This window comes from Drosophila ficusphila, unplaced genomic scaffold, assembly GCF_018152265.1.
Source record: "Drosophila ficusphila isolate 14025-0441.05 unplaced genomic scaffold, ASM1815226v1 contig_414, whole genome shotgun sequence".
Classification (NCBI taxonomy): Eukaryota; Metazoa; Arthropoda; class Insecta; order Diptera; family Drosophilidae; genus Drosophila; species Drosophila ficusphila.
This window is the reverse complement of record NW_025064328.1, coordinates 2,419,827-2,443,015: the sequence shown is the minus strand read 5'-3', so window position 1 is coordinate 2,443,015 and position 23,189 is coordinate 2,419,827. Positions and strand designations below refer to the sequence as shown.

At 42.3% G+C, this 23,189-nt stretch overlaps 6 protein-coding genes and 1 non-coding gene across 8 annotated transcripts; 4 read left to right on the top strand and 3 right to left on the bottom strand.

Annotated features, from left to right (window-relative positions):
- The first annotated feature begins 978 nt into the window (after window positions 1-978).
- Window positions 979-3,881, top strand: LOC108094956 (parkin coregulated gene protein homolog). Of its 2 annotated transcripts, XM_017195819.2 has the most exons (5): window positions 979-1,285; window positions 1,382-1,560; window positions 3,139-3,310; window positions 3,420-3,569; window positions 3,626-3,881. In XM_017195819.2, exons 1-5 carry the CDS (start codon window positions 1,015-1,017, stop codon window positions 3,784-3,786), a joined length of 933 nt encoding a protein of 310 aa, XP_017051308.1. In that variant the 5' UTR covers window positions 979-1,014; the 3' UTR covers window positions 3,787-3,881. The 2 variants fall into 2 exon arrangements, with proteins under 2 accessions (XP_017051308.1, XP_017051307.1); XM_017195818.1 differs by lacking the exons at window positions 979-1,285; window positions 1,382-1,560 and adding an exon at window positions 2,862-2,898.
- Window positions 3,882-3,927: 46 nt separating this feature from the next.
- LOC108094957 lies at window positions 3,928-5,060 on the bottom strand. Its single transcript, XM_017195821.2, has 3 exons — window positions 4,544-5,060; window positions 4,331-4,474; window positions 3,928-4,254 (listed from the first exon to the last, which is right to left on the bottom strand). Exons 1-3 carry the CDS (start codon window positions 4,662-4,664, stop codon window positions 4,139-4,141), a joined length of 381 nt encoding a protein of 126 aa, XP_017051310.1. The 5' UTR covers window positions 4,665-5,060; the 3' UTR covers window positions 3,928-4,138.
- Window positions 5,061-6,566: 1,506 nt separating this feature from the next.
- Window positions 6,567-7,870, top strand: LOC108094945 (thioredoxin-related transmembrane protein 2 homolog). Its single transcript, XM_017195806.2, has one exon. It carries the CDS (start codon window positions 6,761-6,763, stop codon window positions 7,574-7,576), a length of 816 nt encoding a protein of 271 aa, XP_017051295.1. The 5' UTR covers window positions 6,567-6,760; the 3' UTR covers window positions 7,577-7,870.
- A 2,307-nt stretch (window positions 7,871-10,177) lies between these two features.
- Window positions 10,178-10,249, bottom strand: Trnah-gug. The gene has a single exon. It is a non-coding gene; the product is annotated as a tRNA-His (tRNA).
- Window positions 10,250-12,249: 2,000 nt separating this feature from the next.
- LOC108094822 lies at window positions 12,250-13,527 on the top strand. Its single transcript, XM_017195593.1, has 2 exons — window positions 12,250-13,017; window positions 13,069-13,527. The coding sequence occupies exons 1-2, from the start codon at window positions 12,250-12,252 to the stop codon at window positions 13,525-13,527; spliced, it is 1,227 nt and encodes a 408-aa protein (XP_017051082.1).
- Window positions 13,528-14,092: 565 nt separating this feature from the next.
- LOC108094736 lies at window positions 14,093-15,826 on the top strand. Its single transcript, XM_017195483.1, has one exon. It carries the CDS (start codon window positions 14,093-14,095, stop codon window positions 15,824-15,826), a length of 1,734 nt encoding a protein of 577 aa, XP_017050972.1.
- Window positions 15,827-16,209: 383 nt separating this feature from the next.
- Window positions 16,210-18,123, bottom strand: LOC108094825. The gene has a single exon (XM_017195595.1). It carries the CDS (start codon window positions 18,121-18,123, stop codon window positions 16,210-16,212), a length of 1,914 nt encoding a protein of 637 aa, XP_017051084.1.
- Window positions 18,124-23,189: the final 5,066 nt, after the last annotated feature.

Sequence of the window (23,189 nt, the reverse complement as noted above, 5' to 3'; positions counted from 1 at the left end):
GCAGTCATCGGCAATCGAAAGTCAAAACAAAAAAGAGAACCGTAGCGTTGCCAGAAAACTGTAATATTCTAATGGAAAACGTAAACAAAGCGGTAGTGCTGGAAAACAGGAATCAGACAAAACCGATAGTTCAAATGGCGCGCACTTTAAAATAATATAGTGGAAAGTCTAGCATTCTTACACCAAGTATATTGATTTATAATTTTTCGTTCAGCCATAAATTGGCATTTTTTGTACCAAAAAGCTTTTTCTAATTTTAGAGTCAGCGTTTTCAATTACATCGAGGCTACTGATAAGAAATAAGCTTTTGTTATTCTTATTGCGCAAAACATAAGCCCTGCTTTAACTGATAATGTTTTCCAAAAGTATATATAACTTAGTTTGTTTTTATTGTAATATATTGTAATATATTTTAATTGGTTAAAAATATCTAGTGATATTATTTTGTCTGTTGTAATTCAATCTTATGATTTTCGGCACTAATACATGTTTATACTACTGCCGCAGTAAATTTACATAATTTCCAGGTCAGTCTAAGTTAAACGTTAAAGTCTAAAAGGTAGACAGGTTCTAAACTTATTTGTCATTATTAATCAGCGTGCCTCTCACATTCCTCAAGTAATCAGTCCCGAAGGGTTCGCTGACCCGTAACGCTTAATAACGCTTAATTCTTTGCAAGTGAAATTACTCCCGGTGATGATGAATTTGCGAGTAGGCAAACGATAATAGAGCAACATAACTGGCGCCTTTGGGGCTAAAGCCAACCGGCTTCGATTCCGAATAATAATATGTAAATGCGACTGGAAGAGAGCACCAGAACCGCCAAGTAAGCGGCTTTGGCTGTTGGCTTATCGGTCACTAAGCCGCCTTAGCAACGTGCTCCATAGAAACGACACGACACCCAACAGCAAAACCAACGCCAAAACACCAGGAGTGCCAGGCTAGAAAATTCCTTCGCTCGCCAGTTCGCTGTTTACACTACGTGGCTGCACATCGTCGTACTCCCCCATCGCAATGGCCATGGCCCAAACGGCACGCACCGCCACGGGAAGGCGACCGACGCACGACTACCAGATCTCGCTGAAGCACCGCTCCAAGTCCGCCAATCCGGCGCAACTGCGTCCACTCAGCGGCGTCCACGGAGCGGCCGTTTCGTCCCGCCCGCGCTACGTGCCGCCCTTCTCCATTCAGTCGCAGCAGAAGAACACCGTCGTCATCGACGGACCCATCCACGAGTCCGCCCCCAAGACAGCCAGCGCCAGGGGGCGGGTACCCAACCCGAAAAGTGCGTTACTTTGTTTTCCTGCTTGCATGCCACAGTTCGCTGTTTGTTTCCCTAATGATTTCCCATTTACCTACAAACTCGTATACTGATTTTCAGTTCTGAGGCGCCAGCAAAAGTCCATGTCCACCTTTAATTTGGGAATGGGGCTGAATGGATGTTCTGCGGGAGGAGCCAACGATCCGGGTCGAGGAACCCTGTTTCGAATGTACTTCGACCGGGGGGACCTGCCCATCAAGATGGAATACCTCTGCGGTGGCGATAAGATCGGCTGGACGGTGAGTAATGGGGACTTTGTGGTAGGGGACGTATTAAAAATTAGAGAAGGTCTGTAGGTTATTTTTGTTAATATTTATTTCATATGTTTTGTTTGAATCTATCATTCTTGGATTAGTATTAAATAAACTATTGGACCCATTTAAAGCAAACGAGGTAGAAAGCTTGGTGAAGAACTTACTTTTATATTAAAGTCAAAGTTTTGGAACCGTGTCATAATTATTTAAGCATTGGTTTTTGTAACTCCCCCACAATTTCAATTACCCATCTGCCAGTTGGTATTTTTAGACCGAGAACTCAAACTACACCTACGCCAATGTGAGTCAATGTAAATCAAAACAAATTGCAGGACTGTCACTGAAAGAGGTAACCTTACTGCTCAGTGACCTATTGGCAAAGCCCATATTTGAGTTTCGCTCGAATTTCGTACACCTGCGTGTCCAATTATTTCAAGTGTTGCAGCTAAAGGGAAGAAACGAGTAAATAATATGCCATTGTCTATTTCCGGAGTTAGTAGAGCACCGGTGACGGGCAAGCGATTCCGATTCCGGCCGGAATGCGACTGCTGACATTCAAAACGTCGCACCGTCCAACTGTCAGTCAGTTTTTCAGTTTTTCAGAGCTCCATTGCAATGGGAAAGTTTTCGGATCCACCCACCACACATGTGTGACCCTTATAGCTGGTTCAATGTCACAGACCTTGGATGGGTTTTCTTTTTTCCCCTCCCCACCCCTCTTTTCGACGAGTTACCTACCTATGTGGCGAATGTCTTTTGAGCGGTGCGTTTGTTTATCTAGGGCGAAATTCCGCCGTGACAGCTCGTGTGCATTCGAGTGATATGTGAGTGACACTACTTCATTTGCGTCACCGGGTCGAAGGTCGAAGTTGGGGAACCCCGAGTGTGGAGCTCACGCAGTCGCGAGGATGGAGATGTCGCCCTCGAATTAATTATAATTTATTTGCTATATAAATATCTAGAATCTTCAAACCCCCCTTCCAAAAACTCATTTAAGAATGATATCATGTTTATCTTTAAAAGTTTAAGCCAATAGAGATTTTAATGGGATTCTGAGCGGAATAAATTTAGCAAAACATTATACCTCCAAAAATACTTATACCTACCTAGACCTACATATAATTCAGTTTCAAGAGCTCTTGGCATTCTTCTAAACTTCGCACCAGGGTTAATTGAGATAATAAAATGCCCAGAACACGTGAACAGCCCTGATCACCTGAGCTTGGAGTCTGTGGTCACTGGACTGTTAGACGACCCTTAACGAGCTCATTTCTACAAAGATTAGCCTAAAGTCTAGACCTATACTAAAAAGTCTATATGCAGGTACAGGTACACATTCCCATTTTTCGTTTTGTTCTAAAAATTTTCCATTGACAACGTAAACAAACAAGGAGCATCTTAATGGAAATCAGCAAAGGCAAAGGCAAAATCAAAGGCCTAACCGGCATGGCGTGCAAATGTACACTTGCAAAACTTGCGCCACCGCCGGAGCACGAACCAATTTCCAAATCGTAGCGCTCAATTCACCTTTGACCCTCTGCCTGCCTCCCCTTCCCCGAACAGGTGGACATCGAAAAGCTGGACTACAGCCTCTATCTGCCGCTCTTCTTCGACGGACTGGCGGAGACCAAGCACCCGTACAAGACGTACGCCCGCCAGGGAGTCACGGACTTGCTGATGGCCGGGGGCGAGAAGATACACCCAGTGATACCGCAATTAATATTGCCGCTGAAGAGTGAGTACCAGGGATTCGGCTGGCACGCAAATGCCTCGAACTTTTTCGGTCTAATTTGCACCTTGCGAATCCGAGTTTACCAACGCGAATCCGCCCCCGATTTTTGCAGACGCATTGAGCACACGAAACCTGGAGGTAATGTGCACGACATTGAAGATAATCCAACAGCTGGTCATGTCCTCGGATTTGGTGGGTCCCGCCCTGGTTCCCTTCTACAGACAGTTGCTGCCCATGTTTAATGCCTTCAAGGTGAAAAACTGTAGGTATTCCTCCAGATTTTAAAGGGATATGTCATGAATTTCCCAAATCCAAAAGTGAACTGTGGCGATGAGATCGACTACGCCCAAAAGAACAACCTCAATTTGGGTGACCTAATCGATGAGACGTTGCAAGTGCTGGAGTTGCATGGCGGAGAGGATGCCTTCATCAACATCAAGTACATGGTTCCAACCTACGAGTCCTGCTATTTAAATTGATTTACGCTTCATGGTTTTGTCCCTTTACATGCAATATCATAAGTATTTATTGAAGTTTACAAACATTACAGAATTAAATAGATATTTGTTACGAACGCTTTTGAAGTGTTTTAATTTATTCATTGTGGATAGAAAAGAATCTTTTTGTTTTAAACATTTATTGAGATGTACAACTAAATACACATTTGTAGCGAACGCATTACAAGAATTTATGTTGAGATTACATGGTGTGGTATAATAATTTTTTGAGTATATACACAAGTGTATGGGGCCAACATCCTAAAAGGAATGCTGGCCATGTTGGGGCACTGCAGATGGGCTTTCAGGGATCTGAGGTGCCCCCTTTTGGTCTTCACTTGGTGGGAGCGTACTCGTTCTTCTTCACATTGTGGGGGGAGTAGCGATTGTACAATCCCCAGATGGAGTTCATCAGCTTGTCGTTGTACTTGTTCGGCGAATACTCGCGCTCTGGAATGAAATGAGCCGTGAGAAAGCGATCCAATGACCCAGTGGACGGAGATCGAGATCGGAGTCGAGTACTTACGGGTTAGCACGTTGCCGTTGTCAACGGAACCCTTATCGGAAGCGGCGGACCTCAGACGGGCGACGATCAACTCGCGTTCGTTGAATTGCTCGCGGATCTTGCAAGCGGCGAATGCACCTTGTGGAATGGCGGCCATCTTAGCAACTGCAGAAAATCGAAAGCTTCACTGGTTAGTCATCCAAAGAAACCCAAGTAATAAATTATTATACATACCACTTAGGGTAATGACACTCAGAAAGGCAAACAAGTCAAAGTTTCTCAATGAGTTTTGGTTCCAGCACTTTGCGAAATGCTGATCGAGGTTGGTGTTTTTTTCGCTCAGCTGCAGCAGCATTCAAAAACAAAACTCAAAGTCCGGGAGAAATGGGTGTAAGGGGAATATTTCGCGCAGATTGAAATATGTCCCAGAATTTGTTTTTTTTTTTTTTTTTTGGATTTACAATGAGTTAAGCCAATTAATTGGGGGGTTTTTGTTGCACTATAGATTGGGAGGCATTCAATGCCGGTCGTTTTATTTCTCGAATTTGCTCGAAAATCAGCGATATATGTTGTCTTTAGCACTCGGAGTTGAACACTTAAGGGTTCGAAACAGAACTGGAACTGCCGCCGGAGAGCATTTGCAATTTATAGACCGCGTGCTCGGATCGGGGCTTCGAGGCGATAAGCGGGAGACAGGAGATCAGGCTGCCTTGATAGTGCGATTATGGAGCCGGCGATCGTACGCCATTTTGTTCCACTTATCAGCTTTTTGAGTCGTTGTTTTGGTTTGTTTTCCTACCTTATTATACACAGGCCTACTCGGTTCCAAGCTTTACGCGAAGCTTCGATGGGCTGGGAAGCAGATGAACTTGATATTGGGGCAGTTGTTTGGCGACATCTCTGGGAATCAGGGCCCTGCATCACTAGACAAATTTAGCTGGCCTTAGCGAGATTAAGGGTGCTCAGTCCCGTCCCGGTTGTCCCTGCACTTAAGTAATCAGTAATCTTCTGATTCTGTGCTCGAAACCAGTTCAATCCGCCTATCAGCACACTTCTGCCAACACTAAGGGGCATTTGCGATTATAATGTTATTAAATACTGACCTAACTTGTTTATTTGAATTTCAGTTGAATTTTTGTTTATAATGTTTTTGATGTAGACAATGTTGTTGCTTATGCACCTTAGATTTAAGTGGTTAGTCACTACGTGGACTTTCTAGGGTTTCTGAGTTAATGAAGTTGACAAACGAATATGATATGTTTAATTTAAACTTTTGGTCAAATAATTTTCTCTCATAAACATTTTAGATTTTTCTACCTTTTTATTTGAAACCCAAAATTATTTTCCTGCCTACATTTTTATTTAAGTTTTATTGGGTAAGCGACAGAAATTTTTGTATTTTATTTTTACCAGGATATGTAATTTAAATGTAAATAACAAACAAATAAACTGGGAACCCACGACTGTATTGACGAAAATTCTTGGTAATATAGACAAGATTCTGCTGTAATGATAACTCCGAATTGCATTTCCCAGTGCAATAAACGCAGTACGTGCATTAAGAAATAATCTCTATAAAACAAAGAAAGGCCCACTAGTGAAACCAGTAAATAGGTGGGTGATCCGTTGGGGATCATGGGGATGACCCTCGTAAAACGGTCTCAATAATGCGATTATAAATATATCGCTTATTCCAGTGACGCGCAAAGTGTTTACTACAAAAAAATTAATCTTCTGTACAATGTCGAGAGCCAGTCACGCTGGCGATAATACTGTCAGTGCTCTATGAAGTGGGTACAAAATTCTCACAGTAGGCACACAGTTTCAAACAATATTTATTTCGGAACTACCGAAAAAGACCAAAAAGGAGGCTTCACATAAGATGGATGATAAGGTGAGCCACGAGCGTCTGAGATCACGTAGAGCCAGTCATTTTCGAATATTATAACTTGGCGTGTGTTCAGATAACGAAGATCCGCGAAGTTCAACAATCCGTCAATGACTCTTGCAAGAATCTGATGTAACAATATCAGGCTGCTAGACAAAATTCTTATCAATTTTAAGCTCTTTTTTGGGCAAACATTTAGATTAAAGCATTGATTTTAATTTAAGTACTACTACTACAACTACTACTATTACTATTACTGTTAACTTGAAGCGTAATACGGCTTAAACAATTTTGAACTTACTATAACTTACTAAACTAGAAATTTATCGAAATTTGAATTTGAATAGGCGCCAAATATTGTTGCATGCTAGGCAATACTGGTCGCAGCTGCATTTTCCACTGCCAGGTGGCAACGCTTCTGCCAGACATCGATGCCAGGCATTTATAGTCAACGGCGAGGCTAAAATTAACAATTGGCTGTCAAAAGCAAGCAAAGAAAAACTCGGGAAATTGTTAATTAAAATCGTGACCCACATCAGCCCACTCAGCCCCCAAACTCAGCGATGACGTGGAAGAAGCAGCTGGCGGTGCTGGCAAAGCCCTACTACTGGGTGAACATCCTGCTGGCCATCTCGTATCTGTTGGCCAAAAAGACTCAGTTCATCTGCATCCGTCTGTTCAATCTCGCCGGAGAGGATGAGGAATGCGATTTGGACAGTCGCGAGGTGGAGATCCTGTTCTTCCTGCTAATCGTGGTGATGATACGGTCACGCAAGACGGGCAGCATCACCATGATCAACTACTTGGCCTCCTCGTTCCTCTACACTAAAGTGGCCAATGCGATTCTGTGGGCCTACGCGGATTTCCGTTACGGCCTGGGATTCCTGCTGCTCTGCGTCCTTGTGGGCATGATATTGCCGGAACCCTCATATCGCGGTCCCGAGCACATAACCTACTTCCGCAACGCTCAGGTCTTCGAGGAGGAACTCGCTCGGGATAAGCGCACCACCTGGCTGATATGCTTCTACACCGTGTGGAACCCGAGCTGTGTTAACTTTGCCCCTGTCTTCGCCGAACTCTCTGCGGAGTATAACTCGGACCACCTCAAGTTCGGCAAGATCGATATCGGACGTTTTCCGGACGTCGCCCAGAAGTACCGCATCATGGACAGCAGCTTCTCGAAGCAATTGCCCACCGTGATCCTGTTCCAACAGGGCAAGGAGACAGACCGCAGGCCCTGCATTGACTCTAAGGGCAAGCTGCAAAAGTTCTTCTTCTCCAGCGACAATGTGCGAGCCACCTTCGGTCTGAATCAGCTCTACAAGGAGGCTGTGGAGCGATTGCCCGCCGCGCCCAAGGAGACTAAGAAGGTCCAGTAGGCTAGCTGTTCCCACCCGCCAACCGCCATCTCATTTCTGCGTGCACGTGCTAATATCTGTTATTCGTTTAGTTGATAGTTTTATTTTAACTTATTGAGGCGGCCGCAACCTCAACTGCCATCGCCGGAGACACGTACAATTGTACAGATAATTGCAGCCTATTCTAAACGCAAACGTGGCCTAGTCGCGTCGCCATTGTAGAAGTAATTTGTGTGAACTTGCATTTGCGTATTTAAATTGTAGCTAATTATCAAGTACCAAATATATTTTAAAAATGTGGAATGAGTCAACGAAGTTCTAGGTTTGTTATCACACCGCGCTGCGGTTAGTTTTTTCATTCAATTAGCTGTGCTCAAACGATGATTTCCGGAGCTCGTTTAAGAACAAAGTCGCTTGTCTTGGAGAACAGTCTGGCAAGATGTTGTGGCTGAAAGCTTTTAATTCAGCTGTTATTAAATTAAATACAAAGTCGCTGGCAAAGCACCGGTAAAATATCCTTCTAAAATAACATTGGGTTTTGCTCGCTATTTAATTTGTTTTAAAATACATAAAAAGTTTGGTTTCACAAAAAAGTCTGAGCTTAAAATGGATTACAATTATACATTTCAAAAATATTCAACATTTAATTGACATATTTATTGTACTTTGTATGTTATGACTTGCCTTTCTAAACAGAAGCCCCCGTGAACGGCAATTGTTTGGGATAACACGACGTGAAAACTTATCCCCCTTGGTTTATGAAATATAAAACGGAATGGGGCTGTGTGCCCGTTGTTACTGCGAATGTGTTAAGCAAAATTGTATAACAATGGAAACGGCACAACAAAAATGTTTCCGGCGTGTTGCGTTCTGAAATGGGCGGTAGACATCGGCCATATAGACAGGGCATATATATGGAGGGACTCACCCGACCAGACGCGGAACGAAATAAACGCAAATCCCTTTTATCCATTCAATACGCATACACTCGCAGGCAAAACGGACGAATATAAATGCATAAATTCAGGCGACTGCACACCAACCAACCCGAACCACCCACCACATACAACCAACATAACCCACCGCCCCACAGATGGGAGCAAAGCTTTTGTGGTTAATATTTGTATTTTTACTTTATTTTCAATGAAACGGCATGGAAATGGCCATTGCATTGTACGTGTATTGTATTGTGTATGGTAAATAATACGATTGTCTCACATGGCCGTTTTATTTGCGGAAAATTTAAATTCCCATTGGATGTGGGACAAGATTCTCACCGTTCCGTAACAATTACGGGGACTTATGTTCCGGCGTTTGATCAAGGCTGCGCCATATCAGCTGTCGGTGCCACCGGTCGGCGCTCCATGGACCCCAAATACCCATAGCCACACCCAAAACCCAAGCTAGTAATGACTTCCAGGCGCTGTCACCCGCTTCTCACGGCGAAAATCCAATAAGCACTTGCTCGAAAAGCTTTGTAGTCGCTATTTTCACGTTGATTTCCCTCATTGCTCCAGCCAAACCAGTGCTGGCCACATTCAATTGATTTTGAGTGATTTTTTGGCCAATACCCTGCATCTGAGTATAGCTAAGCGGAGATCGGATCAACACAAAATTTAAGAGAAAATAAAGGTCCCTACGAATTTATGGCTTGGATGTATTAAAAGGATTTAGGAGATCTGGAATTTGGGAATTGTGTTCTCATGTTTCCATGATGTTATTTCCCCTTGGTCCAATAAAATTAAATGATTATTTTAATTTAGCAAAGTAAAACTACCTTTAAGGGTTTTTTACTTAAACTTAAATTTAAACAATTAAAACTGTAAGCAGTAACAGAAACAAAATCATTTAGAAAGGGTATTTAAAGACCCAGTTTATATTGCCGTGTATTGTTATATCTGCTTCCTTTTGGTGCCCGTATTTTTTATTGCGTTTTTATGTCAACACCAGCTGGCAGCGTCTTAATATCGTTCGGTCGATGTGCTGGATTGGGTTTTTGTATATTTCTGTCAATTGCTCACAATTAAATTAAAATTCAAGTCAAAGCCAGCCGCTGTTGAATTCGCAATCCAAAGCCGCAAGGCAGGACAATTGAACCAAGCTCAGGTGCTTTCCTCTACTATTTAATGTGTGCCTTTTACAAAGAGATTAAATAAATCAATTTCGCTTAAGACATCCTTGAAGGATACTTTGCCCACGAGGAGAAATACTTATTTCCTTTGTTTGGTGAAAATATTTTGTATTTTCCCACTTGGTGTTTTCAAGCTGGGATTGAGAGATTTATATGTATATTTAAATACCAATAAAAAGATTTAAATAATAATATTTTATAGTAGCGCTATCTGCTTGAACAAAAATTAAAAACGGACTTAATATTGCCATACAACCTTCGAACAAATCTTTAGTAGGTCAAGTGAATTATGAAGATTAAAAGTGGCGATTATTGTATTTTTTATAAATAAATAAATAGCGTAAAAAGAATTGTTATTCGTTCGTAACCCTTTCAAATGTCTTTCTTTATATAGCATGAGCAATTGAGATAAGCTGTTCTCCAAATCGCTGAAGCAATCAAAGCTTGTGTAAAAAAAACGATCCTTCCCGTGACAATGCGTGTTGCAGCATTGCCGTGACCAGGATTCGAACCTGGGTTACCACGGCCACAACGTGGGGTCCTAACCACTAGACGATCACGGCTACGAAGGCACTTGAATCACTGACCGCAAATCGGGTATATAAACAACGTGTTCAAAGCGCTGGAGCTATTTGCCTGCACTTCTTTGCTCTGGAACAACTCGTTTGTGGAGCAACTACCGCCTCTAATCGCAGCAGTAGCAACAAATCAGTGAAAGTCCAAAGCACTCGAGCAAGTCGGACAAGCCCAACAAACCCAGCCAAACTCAGACAAACCCGGCAAACCGACAAACCATCAGCCGATAAACAAGATTTCGGGCTCATAAATTAATTTCAATTTGCTGAGCCAGCACAAGTGGGGTTGGTGGGGCGGTAAGTGGGCGTGGTGGTTGGCTTAGCGTTTCGATTCGGTTCGCCATCAGCATCATTTGCCTGCCGCTCGAAATACGGGTCGAGATACGGGGTGTTTGCCAAAGTCAAAAGTTCCCAAAATAAACTATGAATAAATTTAGAACACTGCGACCCTGAAGACATGGACTTATTTAAATTTCCTTTGCATATTTTATGAAAAAGTAAGTTTTCTAAAAAAATATGTATTTATTTTAACATGCCAATAAAATATTTAACATCAACAAAATTATACCCTGAGGTCTTTTTTTTGTAATTTTACGGTAGGTGTTAATTTAAAAAACAAATGTATATATACATTAATATAAAATGCATGGCTTAGGGCGAATGTGTTCACTTAATTATGCACATGTTAAAATTCCAAACAGCTTAAACAAAATAGAGGTTGCTAATTTATAAGCTACATTTTTTTTTAGTAAAAAGTAAATAGTTTTCTTATATTGCTAATCCAACATAAGATATAAATGCTACATTTAAAGCACAAAATGTGGGTATCATACGGTCGGTTTAGTTCGTTCACTCACCACGTAGTAAAATAAAATGGTATTTCTTACTAAGCTGCCCCTATTAATAAACGTGGTCTTATCAATCACTGCATTTACAATTATAACTACAGGGTAAATTCCAGATAAGAGTATTAAAACATAATTAAAAGAAAAAAATATACTCCTGAATAGTTTTTGTATGGTCGCATTTGCATTTTTATGCGTATTGTTTAATAAAGACGTACTTAAAATATATATTTTCATTTATGTCACTATTCATAATTTTTTTTCCAAATTGATGTATTTATTCAACTATAGCTGGATTATTGCGTTATTGGTTGCTTGCGCTTCAATTAGCAAATATAAAAGTAAACCTTTAATTAGCAACAAATATCCTCGACATTCGCTGAACTTTCGGTTTCCACGACCTCGAGAACAGGATTCGATTGCCTGCAACCAAAACTCTCCAATGTGAACTTGTACAATCCAGTTTCATTTAATTTTGTGTTTAACGATTTTGTAATTACCCTTAAGTGCAATATTATTTCAATGGCAGTTTTGTTTTTACACTGGCCCACTTGGACACACAGGGGCCCGTGGGTGTGGATGTTGTGGAAATCGTCGTCATTTTGTGGCGCAGAAACCTTAAAAAAAAATTGAAAAGTATTTACATGAAAGCTGCCAATTCAAACACACATTCCCATATACGAATTTTTTTGTGAAAATTTTGTGGCCTGTTTTTTGAATACGTAAAAAACTGGACGGTTTTTGTGAACTGTGAAAGTACTTGCGCTCCAATAACTACACAAAGGTTGCATTGTAGGTTGGTTGTTGGGGGCTTGGGGCTTCGGGCAAACGTATCAAAGTCCAGTCCGTGCTTGTGAAAATATTTTTGATAAGTGGCATATAACTTTCTAGAGTGTCCTTCCCACCGATGTGTTGGTCGTGTGCATAAACAATCTGTACGATAATCGGCAGGACACAAAAACGTGCCATTAAACGACAGATCTTTGAACTTTGCAGTCAGGTGAACCGGATTTTCAATACTATGCATGGTGGGTGCCAGCCAGTCTGCCAATTTCAGGGTCAGTTTTTCGCGTGTGCCAAAGATAATGTCTCCGCTATATAAACCTCCTGGCCAGCACGCCAATCTGAATAGTCGGCCCCAAAATGCTGGCCGAAACGGACCTGGCGAATGGAGTGATCCGTTCGCCGTACAGTTTTGACATTCCGCACGCCTTTATCTTCAACGAATCGGAGTTTCGGGAGCCTGTCTTCTGCGGTCCCTACATGGAGATAGTGAAGCACTTCGCCAGGGCGAACCACTACCAGCTGCTCCTCGATCCGGTGGAGAGTCTGCCCAAGAAAGCGGTGCTGGAGCAGGACATTGTCGCGGGTTTGTACAATCTTTCGCTTCATGGAGTCACAATTCGACCGGAGAAGGTCAGCGATTTCTCGAACGCCACGAGACATAGTTACCCGCTGGAGATGATGACGAACTGCGTGATGGTGCCGCTGGCTCCCGAGTTGCCCAAGTGGATGTATATGGTGTGGCCACTGGGCAGATACATCTGGACGTGCCTCTTCCTGGGCACCTTCTACGTGGCTCTCCTACTGAAGTACGTGCACTGGCGGGAGCCCGGAAACGCCACCCAATCCTTCACGAGGAACGTGCTCCACGCGATGGCTCTGCTGATGTTCAGCCCCAACATGAACATGACCGTGAAGCTGAAGCACGCCTCGCTGCGCGTCATCACCTTCTACACGCTGCTCTTCATCTTGGGCTTCATCCTGACCAACTACCACCTCAGCCACATGACGGCCTTCGACATGAAGCCGGTGTTCCTGCGGCCCATCGACACCTGGTCGGATCTGATCCACTCGAAGCTGCGCATCGTCATCCATGACTCACTTCTCGAGGAGCTGCGCTGGCTGCCGGTGGTCAATACCACCTCCTTGGATCCCCAGTTCGATGCGCGCAGCTGACAGGACTATCAGAACCTTCTCGCGAGTCCTTCACGTTCCTACGCCTATGTGGTCACCCAGGATGCCTGGCTGTTCTATAACCGCCAACAGCGGCATCTCATCCAGCCATATTTCCACCTGACCAAGGTGTGTTTCGGTGGGCTTTTCAATGCCTTGCCAATGGATTACAACGCCAGCTTTGCGGAAACTCTGGATCGTTTTATCCTAAGTGCCTGGCAGGCGGGACTTTGGAACTACTGGGAGGAGATCGCCTTTCGGTACGCAAAAAGTGCTGGCTACGCAAAGGTTTTTCTGGACACCTATCCCGTGGAGCCTCTGAATCTGGAGTTCTTTAACACAGCCTGGATTGTCTTGTCCTTAGGCTTACCCATTAGTTCGGTGGTATATTTCTTGGAGCTGTTTATTCATCGGAGGAGAGAAATTCGACCTCAATATGACCAGTTTGAGTGCTATGATTATTAATATTGTTTGCTCAAAATCTCACCAAGTAAAAAATACAAGTCTATATTTAACTTATGAGAAACACAATTTCGAAAATTAGTTTGAAAATATTTCATTTTTTTGAGCATTTGTTCTTAAAGCTTACTGAATACTAGTTAACCAATATACTAAGTGCATATTTATGTGATGTTTAACAGTTAGGCTTTTGTGTATTAAACTCTACCCAAATAATGAGTAACAAAATTGTTGTCAAGGGATTAATTTAAGCATAAATGCGTATTTAATAGTTAAGAGTACTTCAGGGGCTTCAGGTTTTTAAGAATACGAACAACATGTTACCGCAATGTTATGTACAAATTGTATTGCTTTAATTGCTCCTGAAGGAGGCAAGGTTCAAGCTTTCCCATGAGAGCCATTAAATCGAACCGAAAGAAGAGTTTATAATAAGGGTGAACGAATCAACCTGCGTAGCAAATCGTAGAGTTGTTCAATTAATTCGTGGACTTTCTTAGAACAAGACATGCGGCCATCAGTTCTGATTTGTGTTTTGCTGTTGGTTTCCTGTAATCTAAGCAATGGATGGAACATGAGATACCTGCTCAACTTTATGACTCCATTTGCTCGCAGGAATGTATTTCAAGAGATCGTGTGGTTTGTTAGTCCGCATCAGCGTTTGGATGAAATCGACGAGTTTGTCAAACGAATAGGCGACGCCTTTGCCAAGACAGCCACTCAAACAGTAGTGAAAAATAACACAGAGATGCGAATGATTCACTCATCGGCGCGAAGGAACCACCTCAGTTTTGTGTTCACCACCGGAGCAGATGATCCGATTATGAAGGTTTTAAGCAAAGTTCTCCTCGGCCGTCATTTTTACTTTTCCTTGATAATGTATTTGTACAAAGTATCGGACATGCAAGCAGTTAATGAACTATTGACGTTTGCTGGCGACCAACAGTTTACCAATTCGATGGTGTATTTTGAAACAGAAGAAGGGCTCAATCAGCTCTACGGAGTGTCAAAGTTCCCCGAAATGAAGTTCGAAAATCGCACCAATTTCTTGGCATTCTTTGCGCAGATGTGGAAGAAGGTTTTAAATGCCCGCTCGGATGTGGAAGGCTTTGGATTCCCTACTCCTTTGCGCCAGGATCTGCCACACCTCTTCAAATCCCAAAGACGCTACGATGGAAGCACTTACAGGATAATCGATACATTCGTTAAATTCATCAACGGCAGTTTTAAGGAGCTCCAAATGGCACCAGATGCCCTCGGTGGACAAGTGATTAGGATGAATGAAACTCTGCAGTTGGTTAGAGAAAGAAGAATGGAGTTTTGTGCCCATGCCTACGCACTTTTTATGCCCGACGAGGAGTTGGAGAAGACATATCCACTGCTGGTGGTGCAGTGGTGCCTGATGGTTCCACTTTATAATAGTGTATCTACGTATTTCTATCCACTGCAACCTTTTGCCTGGAATGTGTGGTTCTTCGCACTGGGAGCTCTTTTAGCTCTGATTCTCCTGGAGCTAATGTGGCTTAGATTTTTCGGAGTGCGATCTGATTATCAAGGTGCCCTGCTGGACTCCTTTTGTTATATCATCAATGTATCAACCGAAAGACAATTACAACAGCCGTGTCTTTTGCGTTTTCTCCTACTTTTCACAGTATTTTTCCATGGATTTTTTCTTTCCGCCTACTACACATCAAATTTAGGTAGCATCCTGACTGTAAATCTCTTCCACGCCCAAATAAACACCATGGATGATATAATCAGTACCCAATTACCAGTCATGATTATAGATTACGAGATGGACTTTCTACTAAATTTGAACAAGGAGTTGCCCGAGGAGTTCCTGAAACTGCTGCGTCCTGTGGATTCAGGAATTTTTGCAGAGCACCAAACAAAATTCAATAGCTCGTTTGCCTATTTCGTCACCGAAGACCATTGGGAATTTCTCGATGAGCAGCAAAAGCATTTGAAGCAAAGACTATTTAAGCTAAGTGGCATTTGCTTTGGTTCCTACCACCTGGCATTTCCCCTCCAAATGGATTCCTCTTTGTGGCGGGACATCGAGTATTTTACATTCCGCATTCACTCTTCGGGGCTACTCAACTTTTATGCCCGCAGCAGTTTTGGATCTGCTCTTCACGCCGGCCTGGTGCAGCGTTTCCCGGGGAATCAGGAATACACATCCGCGGGGCTGCAGCATCTGGCCATTGCCTTTATTTTACTGCTGGTGATGAGTGTTTTAGCTGGAGTAGTGTTTGCTTTGGAAATAGTTTCAAGGGGCACTGTCCGTTCTTTGTTTTATTACCAATAAACATAACATGGTTTTAAAAATAAAATTTCAAACAAGCGTTGACGGCAAGTGCCAAAAAGGGGTTAAATCATTAAAATAGAAAAAAATCGGCTAAAAAATAAAAACTTTTTTGATTTTGGAAAGTGGCTACCAATTCTGGCATTCTGTTCGCCTGGTACTTCAAAAATGGCTGATCGATTTTGACGAGTGCAATTGGAATTTGGGTTTAAAGTACATGGCCAACAGAATGCATTAGTATGTAGCCGCGTAAAATGTTTTTTTTCATAGATAAAAAATTTTGTCTTACAAGATTTTAAAGAAGCGGTAAAATATTTATTTTATTTTTTGTTAACAGTTTACTATTTCTACTTTCTGCCCTCTGAATTTTATGTGCTCTCTTGATCTCATAACTTCATAAATCTCCTTAGAAATGACCTAGGTTTGCGGGTTAATCCAACAACAGGTCGTCGATTCATTGTCACGTGCTCATGCCACTTCATCTCCGCAGCAAAAGCCAGACCAGATAACACCAATCCAAAGGTCCAGGTGCGAAAAAGGCTGGAGAAGAAATCCAGGCTGAGAGCCGTTGGCTCCTCGTCGAAGCGGTGCACCTTGATTCGACCCAGATGCACTGCCTCCCGGAAAGCCTCCCGTTTCCAGTGGTTCATCAGTCCCGCCTGCTGGGCGATCATTATAAACTCGGTCATCGGAGAGCGAAGATGGGAGTCGCTGTGCAGGGGAAATACGTGATAGAATGGACCCTCGCAGATGTCGGTTAACCGGAAGATGGGCTTTCGCAAATGATGTTGCTGCATGTCCAAAAATATCCAACGATCACTGCTCACCGTGTAGCCATAAGAGGTGTTAAATGGCTCCCGATGCAAATCCAAAAACAGCTTGTCCACCAAATCCACCTGGCGCATATAGCTCTCCGGATAATGAAGCGGCGATTTGGCCATCCTGTCCCGTTCCACAACCAGCATTTTGATCCTCAGATTGGCATTCACCACGTCCTCCACCGTGTTTATTTGCCGTTGGGGTGGAGCTGTGGTGAAGTAGCTGGTCATCCGGGAAATGTACAGATTCGATGTGACTATTCCCATTAATGCCAGTAAAATATACAAATAGCGCATACGCAACGTGGGCGTGCAAATAATGAATGTGGGTGGACTGTAGGTTATAGTGCAAATGGACTGCAGAAATGAGGCACTGAGGTCACGCGGTCTCAGGGGGGAACATATCCAGATGGCCAGTGTCATGTAGAAGGTGAAAAAGATGATCAGGATCCAAACACTCTGCTGGAGGGCTTCCCTCATGTATTGATCCTCAGGCGATTGGCGTCGATAGGGAACCATTATGCAACAGTCGTTAATCCCAATTGGATAGCTATAACCGACCACATATTTTGTTATCAATTCGGTGAAGGAGTGGATCAGGGTTTCGTACACTCCTTGGGATACCAAATCCAGGAGGTTGGTAATATTCAAGTAGTCAACTGTCATGTTTGCAGTGGTGTCCACCAGTGTGGCGTTTACGAACTCAAGGAACCCAAAGAATAAATTTCCACTGGTTCCATGAACAAAGTTCTTTTCGAAATTGTTTGTAGGTCTGTCGGACTTAAAGACCCTTGGCAGATCGTACAGAATGGGAGTCTTTATGGCATAACCCTTCATATTTTTTGCATATTTATGGAAGAAATCCTCGGCTTTCCAATTGCCTGTTATGTTTACAACCGATGGTGTGGGATAGGGATCCAAAACAAACACATTATCCCTTATTGTGACCAGTAAAGTGTTGATGAACTGCTTGCTCCATATCCATTCATAAATCTCATTGATCTCGGCTGAAAAGTTCGCGAACGACTCTAAACTTAAATCACGATGTTTAAGCGTGGGAAAGAGAATAAATATCGTCTTGAGCCAGCGAATTCCTTTGAGACTCTGAGAAGCCAGCTCCATTATGGGATCGTCTTTACCCGTGGTGAATATCATCACCAGCGAAGGAGTGCTGATGAACTGCATCATTGGAACGGCCTCCTCGTGCTCCCGAGTTATAAACAGGTTGGGTGCCAATGGAAAATAAGTCCAGAAATCGTGAAAAAACTCAGTTGCATCTTTGTTCTTTAAATCTAGTTTCTCGGATATGTAGAATATAAAGTTTTTGAAGTGATACAGCTGGGTTATCTTGAAGAACACTTCCAGGACGAATGAGTTGTTAATCAATTGAATGTTTCTGGAAGCTCGTAATCCATTCTCCTGAAGAACGGATGTGAAAAGTTCCTTCTCTCTGAGAATTATTTCCGCGGCACGACTGTCCATATTTGTTGGCCGAGTGCCACTGGGTTACTGTCAAGTTGAAGGACGCTCCGCCCTTTGCATGTGGTTTGCCCAATTGTGGAGCTTGGGTAGCATTTATCACCAGGTTACTGTTACCATATTCCGTTGGACAGAAGTAAACGGCAGTAATGACAATTAAACGGTTCAGGAGCGGTTTTAAGGTTTCATTTAATATGCAAACTCTTTTATCTTTATAATTCTGTAACCAACATAATAAAAGTAGAATAGAAGCCACTAAAATTGTACTTCTTAAATCTTAAAAAATTATATCTCAAAACAAATTTAGATGAGGAATTAAATAGTCTTCACTTTCGGATACAATTTATTCCTAATTTCCTCAAAACGGTTCAACAGAATTTTTCAATTTAAAAATACCTTTAAGCGCTCCTGCAGTTAATTTAACCCTTTTAGTTGTACATGTTTATTAGCTCATAAGGCCCTATTGCATTTTTATCTCGAGTGCAAATCGGACATATTTAACATTTCGCGGTTTATGCGACAAGGGCCAAATAATTGGACAAATAGGAGTTGGTCATGCGATGGCGAAACCCGCAGCTGCGACCCATCGCTTTGTTTTGGTAAAATGCAAGCGCTCTACCAAAGCCAAATTGAGTTCGACAAGGTAGGAAATGGGTCAATTTAAGCCCTAATTTGATCAATGAATTTTAAATGCCTTCCATGCGCCGAGTGCACTTACAGAAATGGAAATCAAAAGTTGAAAATTTGAACTAATTACGAGCTTCACAAACGATAATGCTGATAAATCCAGTTAAATGGTAAAAAGGCAACTTCTACAGGAAAAAGGAAATCCCTTAATTAGCTTTGTGCCGCGCAGTGAAGTGGAAAAATGCATAATTCTCGTGTAAGCCGCTGCACTATTAGTCGGTATTAAATTTTTGCCGATGGCCGCTTTTCGCTTGACTAGATGTTAAACGACGTCGAACCGGGGGCATGCAGCATGTTGCACTGCTCATTAAAATTTAATTGCTGCAAAAGTCCGTAATTGACGCAAATGCCACGAGCTGGGGCGCAACCACGTGGGCTTATCAGGCCGTGTCTTGGCATTTGAGGCCACATAGCTGCCCGGTAATGCAATTAGCCACGCGTTCGCACACACTCGCTCGAGAGCACAAAGGCAAAAAGCCATCGCCAGTGTTTGCGGCTTAAAATATTTATGATTGATGCAGCCGACGCTTTTTACTCTTAGCTGGATCTAATATTCCCTTGGAAAGCGCTTCGTGTGTTTGCTTTCTTTGGCCAATGATTTGTCAAACTGTTGTAATTCAACGCTTTCTCGAGGCGTCCTTTGAGGATACAAAGTGCGTGGGAAAACAGCCAGTTGCCCGATACCTGGAGCTATACTTTCTTGCCGAGTGGCGGTTGGAGTGCATCCCCATTGACACTTTGAAGTCCTGAACTAACCCAAGCAGTGTGCCTCCACATTCTTGGCGTTTTTTGAGAAGTTTTCCCCTGTTAATGTCTGCGCCGAAAGCGCTCAAATACATTAAGCCACATTGTACGCCTTGCACAATGGGAGCGAAATTCTCCTGTCTCACCTTGGATTTAAGATGATAAATTGTGATGATAATTTTGATTTGCTTTCATAGCAATGTTTCAGTTCAGAGGTGTAATTTTGGTATACATTGTATGATTTCCATTTTAATTCACACTCGAACAAGCGGATGTTAGTTGCGATGCGACAATTGCTTTTTCAATTAATAAACGCACAATGCAAACAATTGACGGTTGCAAAGTCGCCATAATTAAATCCACTTTAGGATGAGCATTTATCAGTGCCAGCCCACTCGACACAATCTGATATTAAGTTATAAATTTGCCAGCCAGCGGTGCCCTGCGGCCTCTGGCTCTTATTTTTTGTTTGCCAGTATCTCATTTCAGCTTTTTTAGTTACACTTTACTTTTTCAAACAGTGGGCACAAGTGTGTGTGTGTGTGTGTTGTACGCTGTGTGGTTGAGGTGGAGATGGCGGTGCAGAGGGGGTGGCGGGAATGGGACGTGTTTTTGCCATTTCTAAGCGGAAGCGAAATGTGCGAGAGTAGTTGAAAGCCCTCGAGTTGTTTCGCTGCCGTTGCTCATGTCAAGTGCCAGCTGCTGCCATGCCCCCAAACTCCGAACCCCAAGCCTCCTACCTCTGCCCACTTTGCACCTCCCAACTTTTCACCTTACCCCTCCCCTCCCCCTTCAGCCTTCAGCCGCTGGCAGCGGACTACACCCCACTCCGACAGCTGGGCTGCACTTTCGACATTTAGCGCCGCCCATATGGTTGGTTACCTCCCAAGGGTCCAGGTCGAAACACCCACGCTCGCCACCCACTCTCCCACCCACCTTCAACCCACCACCCATGTGAGCAGGTGCATTTGACTGGCACCACAGCATGTGTACCGAGTGCTGGCGCCAGCAACCAACTGTTAAGCGAAATTACCACAATCTCCGCACGTCGAACACTTTTTAATGCTGAAAAATGTATTTTCTAATTTTCCCTGCTTGCCGCGCTTGTTGTTGTCCGTGTTTTAACCTCTCCGTCCGGTCAAGTTTATTTGGCTTTGTCAGTTTTTGGCAAGGGAAAAGAACAGGTGCGAGGAATGAGCCTCCAACTGGACGGCCCCTGTTAATGAAAAGTAATTATTTTTGCGCCAAAACTTTAAGCTGCTCCTTCGGCAGGAGCCGACATTGTTGGCTACTTTTAGTGGGCAACGTCGTTTGAGTCTTAAAATTGGATCCTTGACGAAATTTTAATATTGCTTGCGCAAGTTGACGGTAAGCTGAAAGCTTCGAAAAAAGACAATTTCCGCAATCTGTGTTGCAATGAAAAAATGGGTTGGAGTGGAAAATGGGGTTAAGATGATTTGCAGATGCTGGTGAAATTCGTGAAGCAAGAAAAATGGATTTCTAAGCATGAAACTCTTGCTTTATAGAAGTTTTACTCAATTTTTAAATACATTTGTAACCCAGAAATCCACTAACTTTACTACACTTTCTGTGATCCCTTAGTTTGTAATTATTTCGAACTTTCTGCTTATTCCGCAAACAATTCACCTTTACTTGCTCTTTACTCTCTTTTATGTTTTAATTAAGACTGAGCAGGTCTATTAACGAAATTAAAAGTAAGAACGTTTAAAGAATTGCAAGACTCCGACGAAGTTTACCCACTTAGCCAACTGCTTGGCATTTTGGCAGCTGCCAGAGATTTCTTTCTATCTGTATAATTTAGCCATTTTATGCAGCGGCGAGAAGGCAGAAAAAATGAACGCGAAAAACAGGGGAAAATTCACTTTGTTCTCATGCCTTTTCCTCCGCTTTTGGCCTTTTGCTTTTGCCTCATTATCTCTCTTGGCCGAGAAGCGTTGGCCAAATGAGTCGAGCTGAGTGAACTTGCTGACTGCTCCGCGCGTTCAAGTGCAACTTTCGGTGAGCAATAATAATGTTTGCAATTAAACTAATGAAGACATTTGCCTCCGCAGCAACCGACAACTAACCTAGTCAAGTCAATTAGAAGTTGCTCTGCAGACAGTCGGAAAAGCAATTCCTTTTATATTGACCACGGCAGGATAAAGGAGCCAGTGCGCTGCAATCTGTGCCATGTTAAGTGCCATACTTTGACAGTGAACAATATTAATTGTCTGGTTTTTATTATGGTTTGGTTTCGACCTGTCTCTGTACATGACAGTTCAGATGGCACAACATTTAACTCGGGAAAAGCACAATTGCAAGGGGGTATATCTCTATAGTTGCGATGACTTTCTGTGCAGATACATCATTTTCAGAAATTTAATATCTCTTGAAGTAAAGCAAGTAAAGTATATTGTATTTATAAAAAAAATATTGGAATTGGGTGATACATAATAAATCCATGAAGTCAAATTTTTAATCTTAAAACTGCAGTCTAATTGTTTCTTTATCAAGGCTTTTTAAGAGCAAGCTTTCTAGAAAGGGAAAAACTATCTGTTGGTAAAAGTAATACTTACCTTCCTCGAAAACCATGAATCCGCTTTCATTTTGCAAAAATGGGAATTGGGAAAATACCTTCAAGAGAATGCCACGTGCTCCCCTCGTTGAAACGCATATCCGTGCATTTGAAAACCGCTGCCATAACAGCACAGTTTGAAATGGAAAAACGAAAGCGACCCCTCACACCGCGATAATGTCACCAGAAAAAAACCAAACTCAGCAGATCCCCATAACCATTTCAGCGACCGAAAGAAAAGTTTTTCTGGCTGCAGTTGCAGTGCCGCGGATTTTGAACTTCAGATAAGCCGATGGGGAGGTTCCTTTTGGGGCAGCAGTCAGCAGGAAATATTTGCGAAACAAATTATCAAATTGGGAAAACCAGAGTAACAAACAAAGTTATCTTTTTAATTTAATATTTTATTTTTATTTATTTCTGTCGCGTTTGAATTTGGTTTTTCGTTTGCTGTTACAATATTTGTCTGCATAGATTTTCATAATATTCCATTTCTCTGTTAGTTATTATTGTTGGGGTACCTTGGCAGTACCTTGATCAGATTTTGTAAGTCCCGAAATTAGCATTTGGAGTTACGTTTAGAAATGTATTTAAACACCGCTTTGGGGCTCGGGCTTGCTTGATTTGTATTTCTCGTTTAAAGTTTTTATCCTTGGTTTACGGATTTGGTTTTTATCATAATGCTTAGTTTATTAAAAGATAAATAAAATCTCCCTTTAAGCAAATGTTGTATAACTAAATAATTTCTTTACAATTAAAATCATGCGCCAACAGTTCAAAATGACTTAGCCTCTTGAGTATTTGGTTACCGTAACTTTCCCGTATTATTCGTTAAGCATTTTATGTTAATTACAATCTTTAGCTAATTTGACACATAAAGCGGAAAACTTAACAACATTTTGTTGGTTGAATTGCCATTTCTTGTGTTAGTTTGCAATGATCTTCAATAGACACTTACTGCTAGGTATAGTATTTATTATTAATTCTTTTAATTTTTAACATTTACTTCATCCTCACTGCTTCTGTTATCCTGTTACGTTTACTTTTACTTTTACCTTTACTTTTA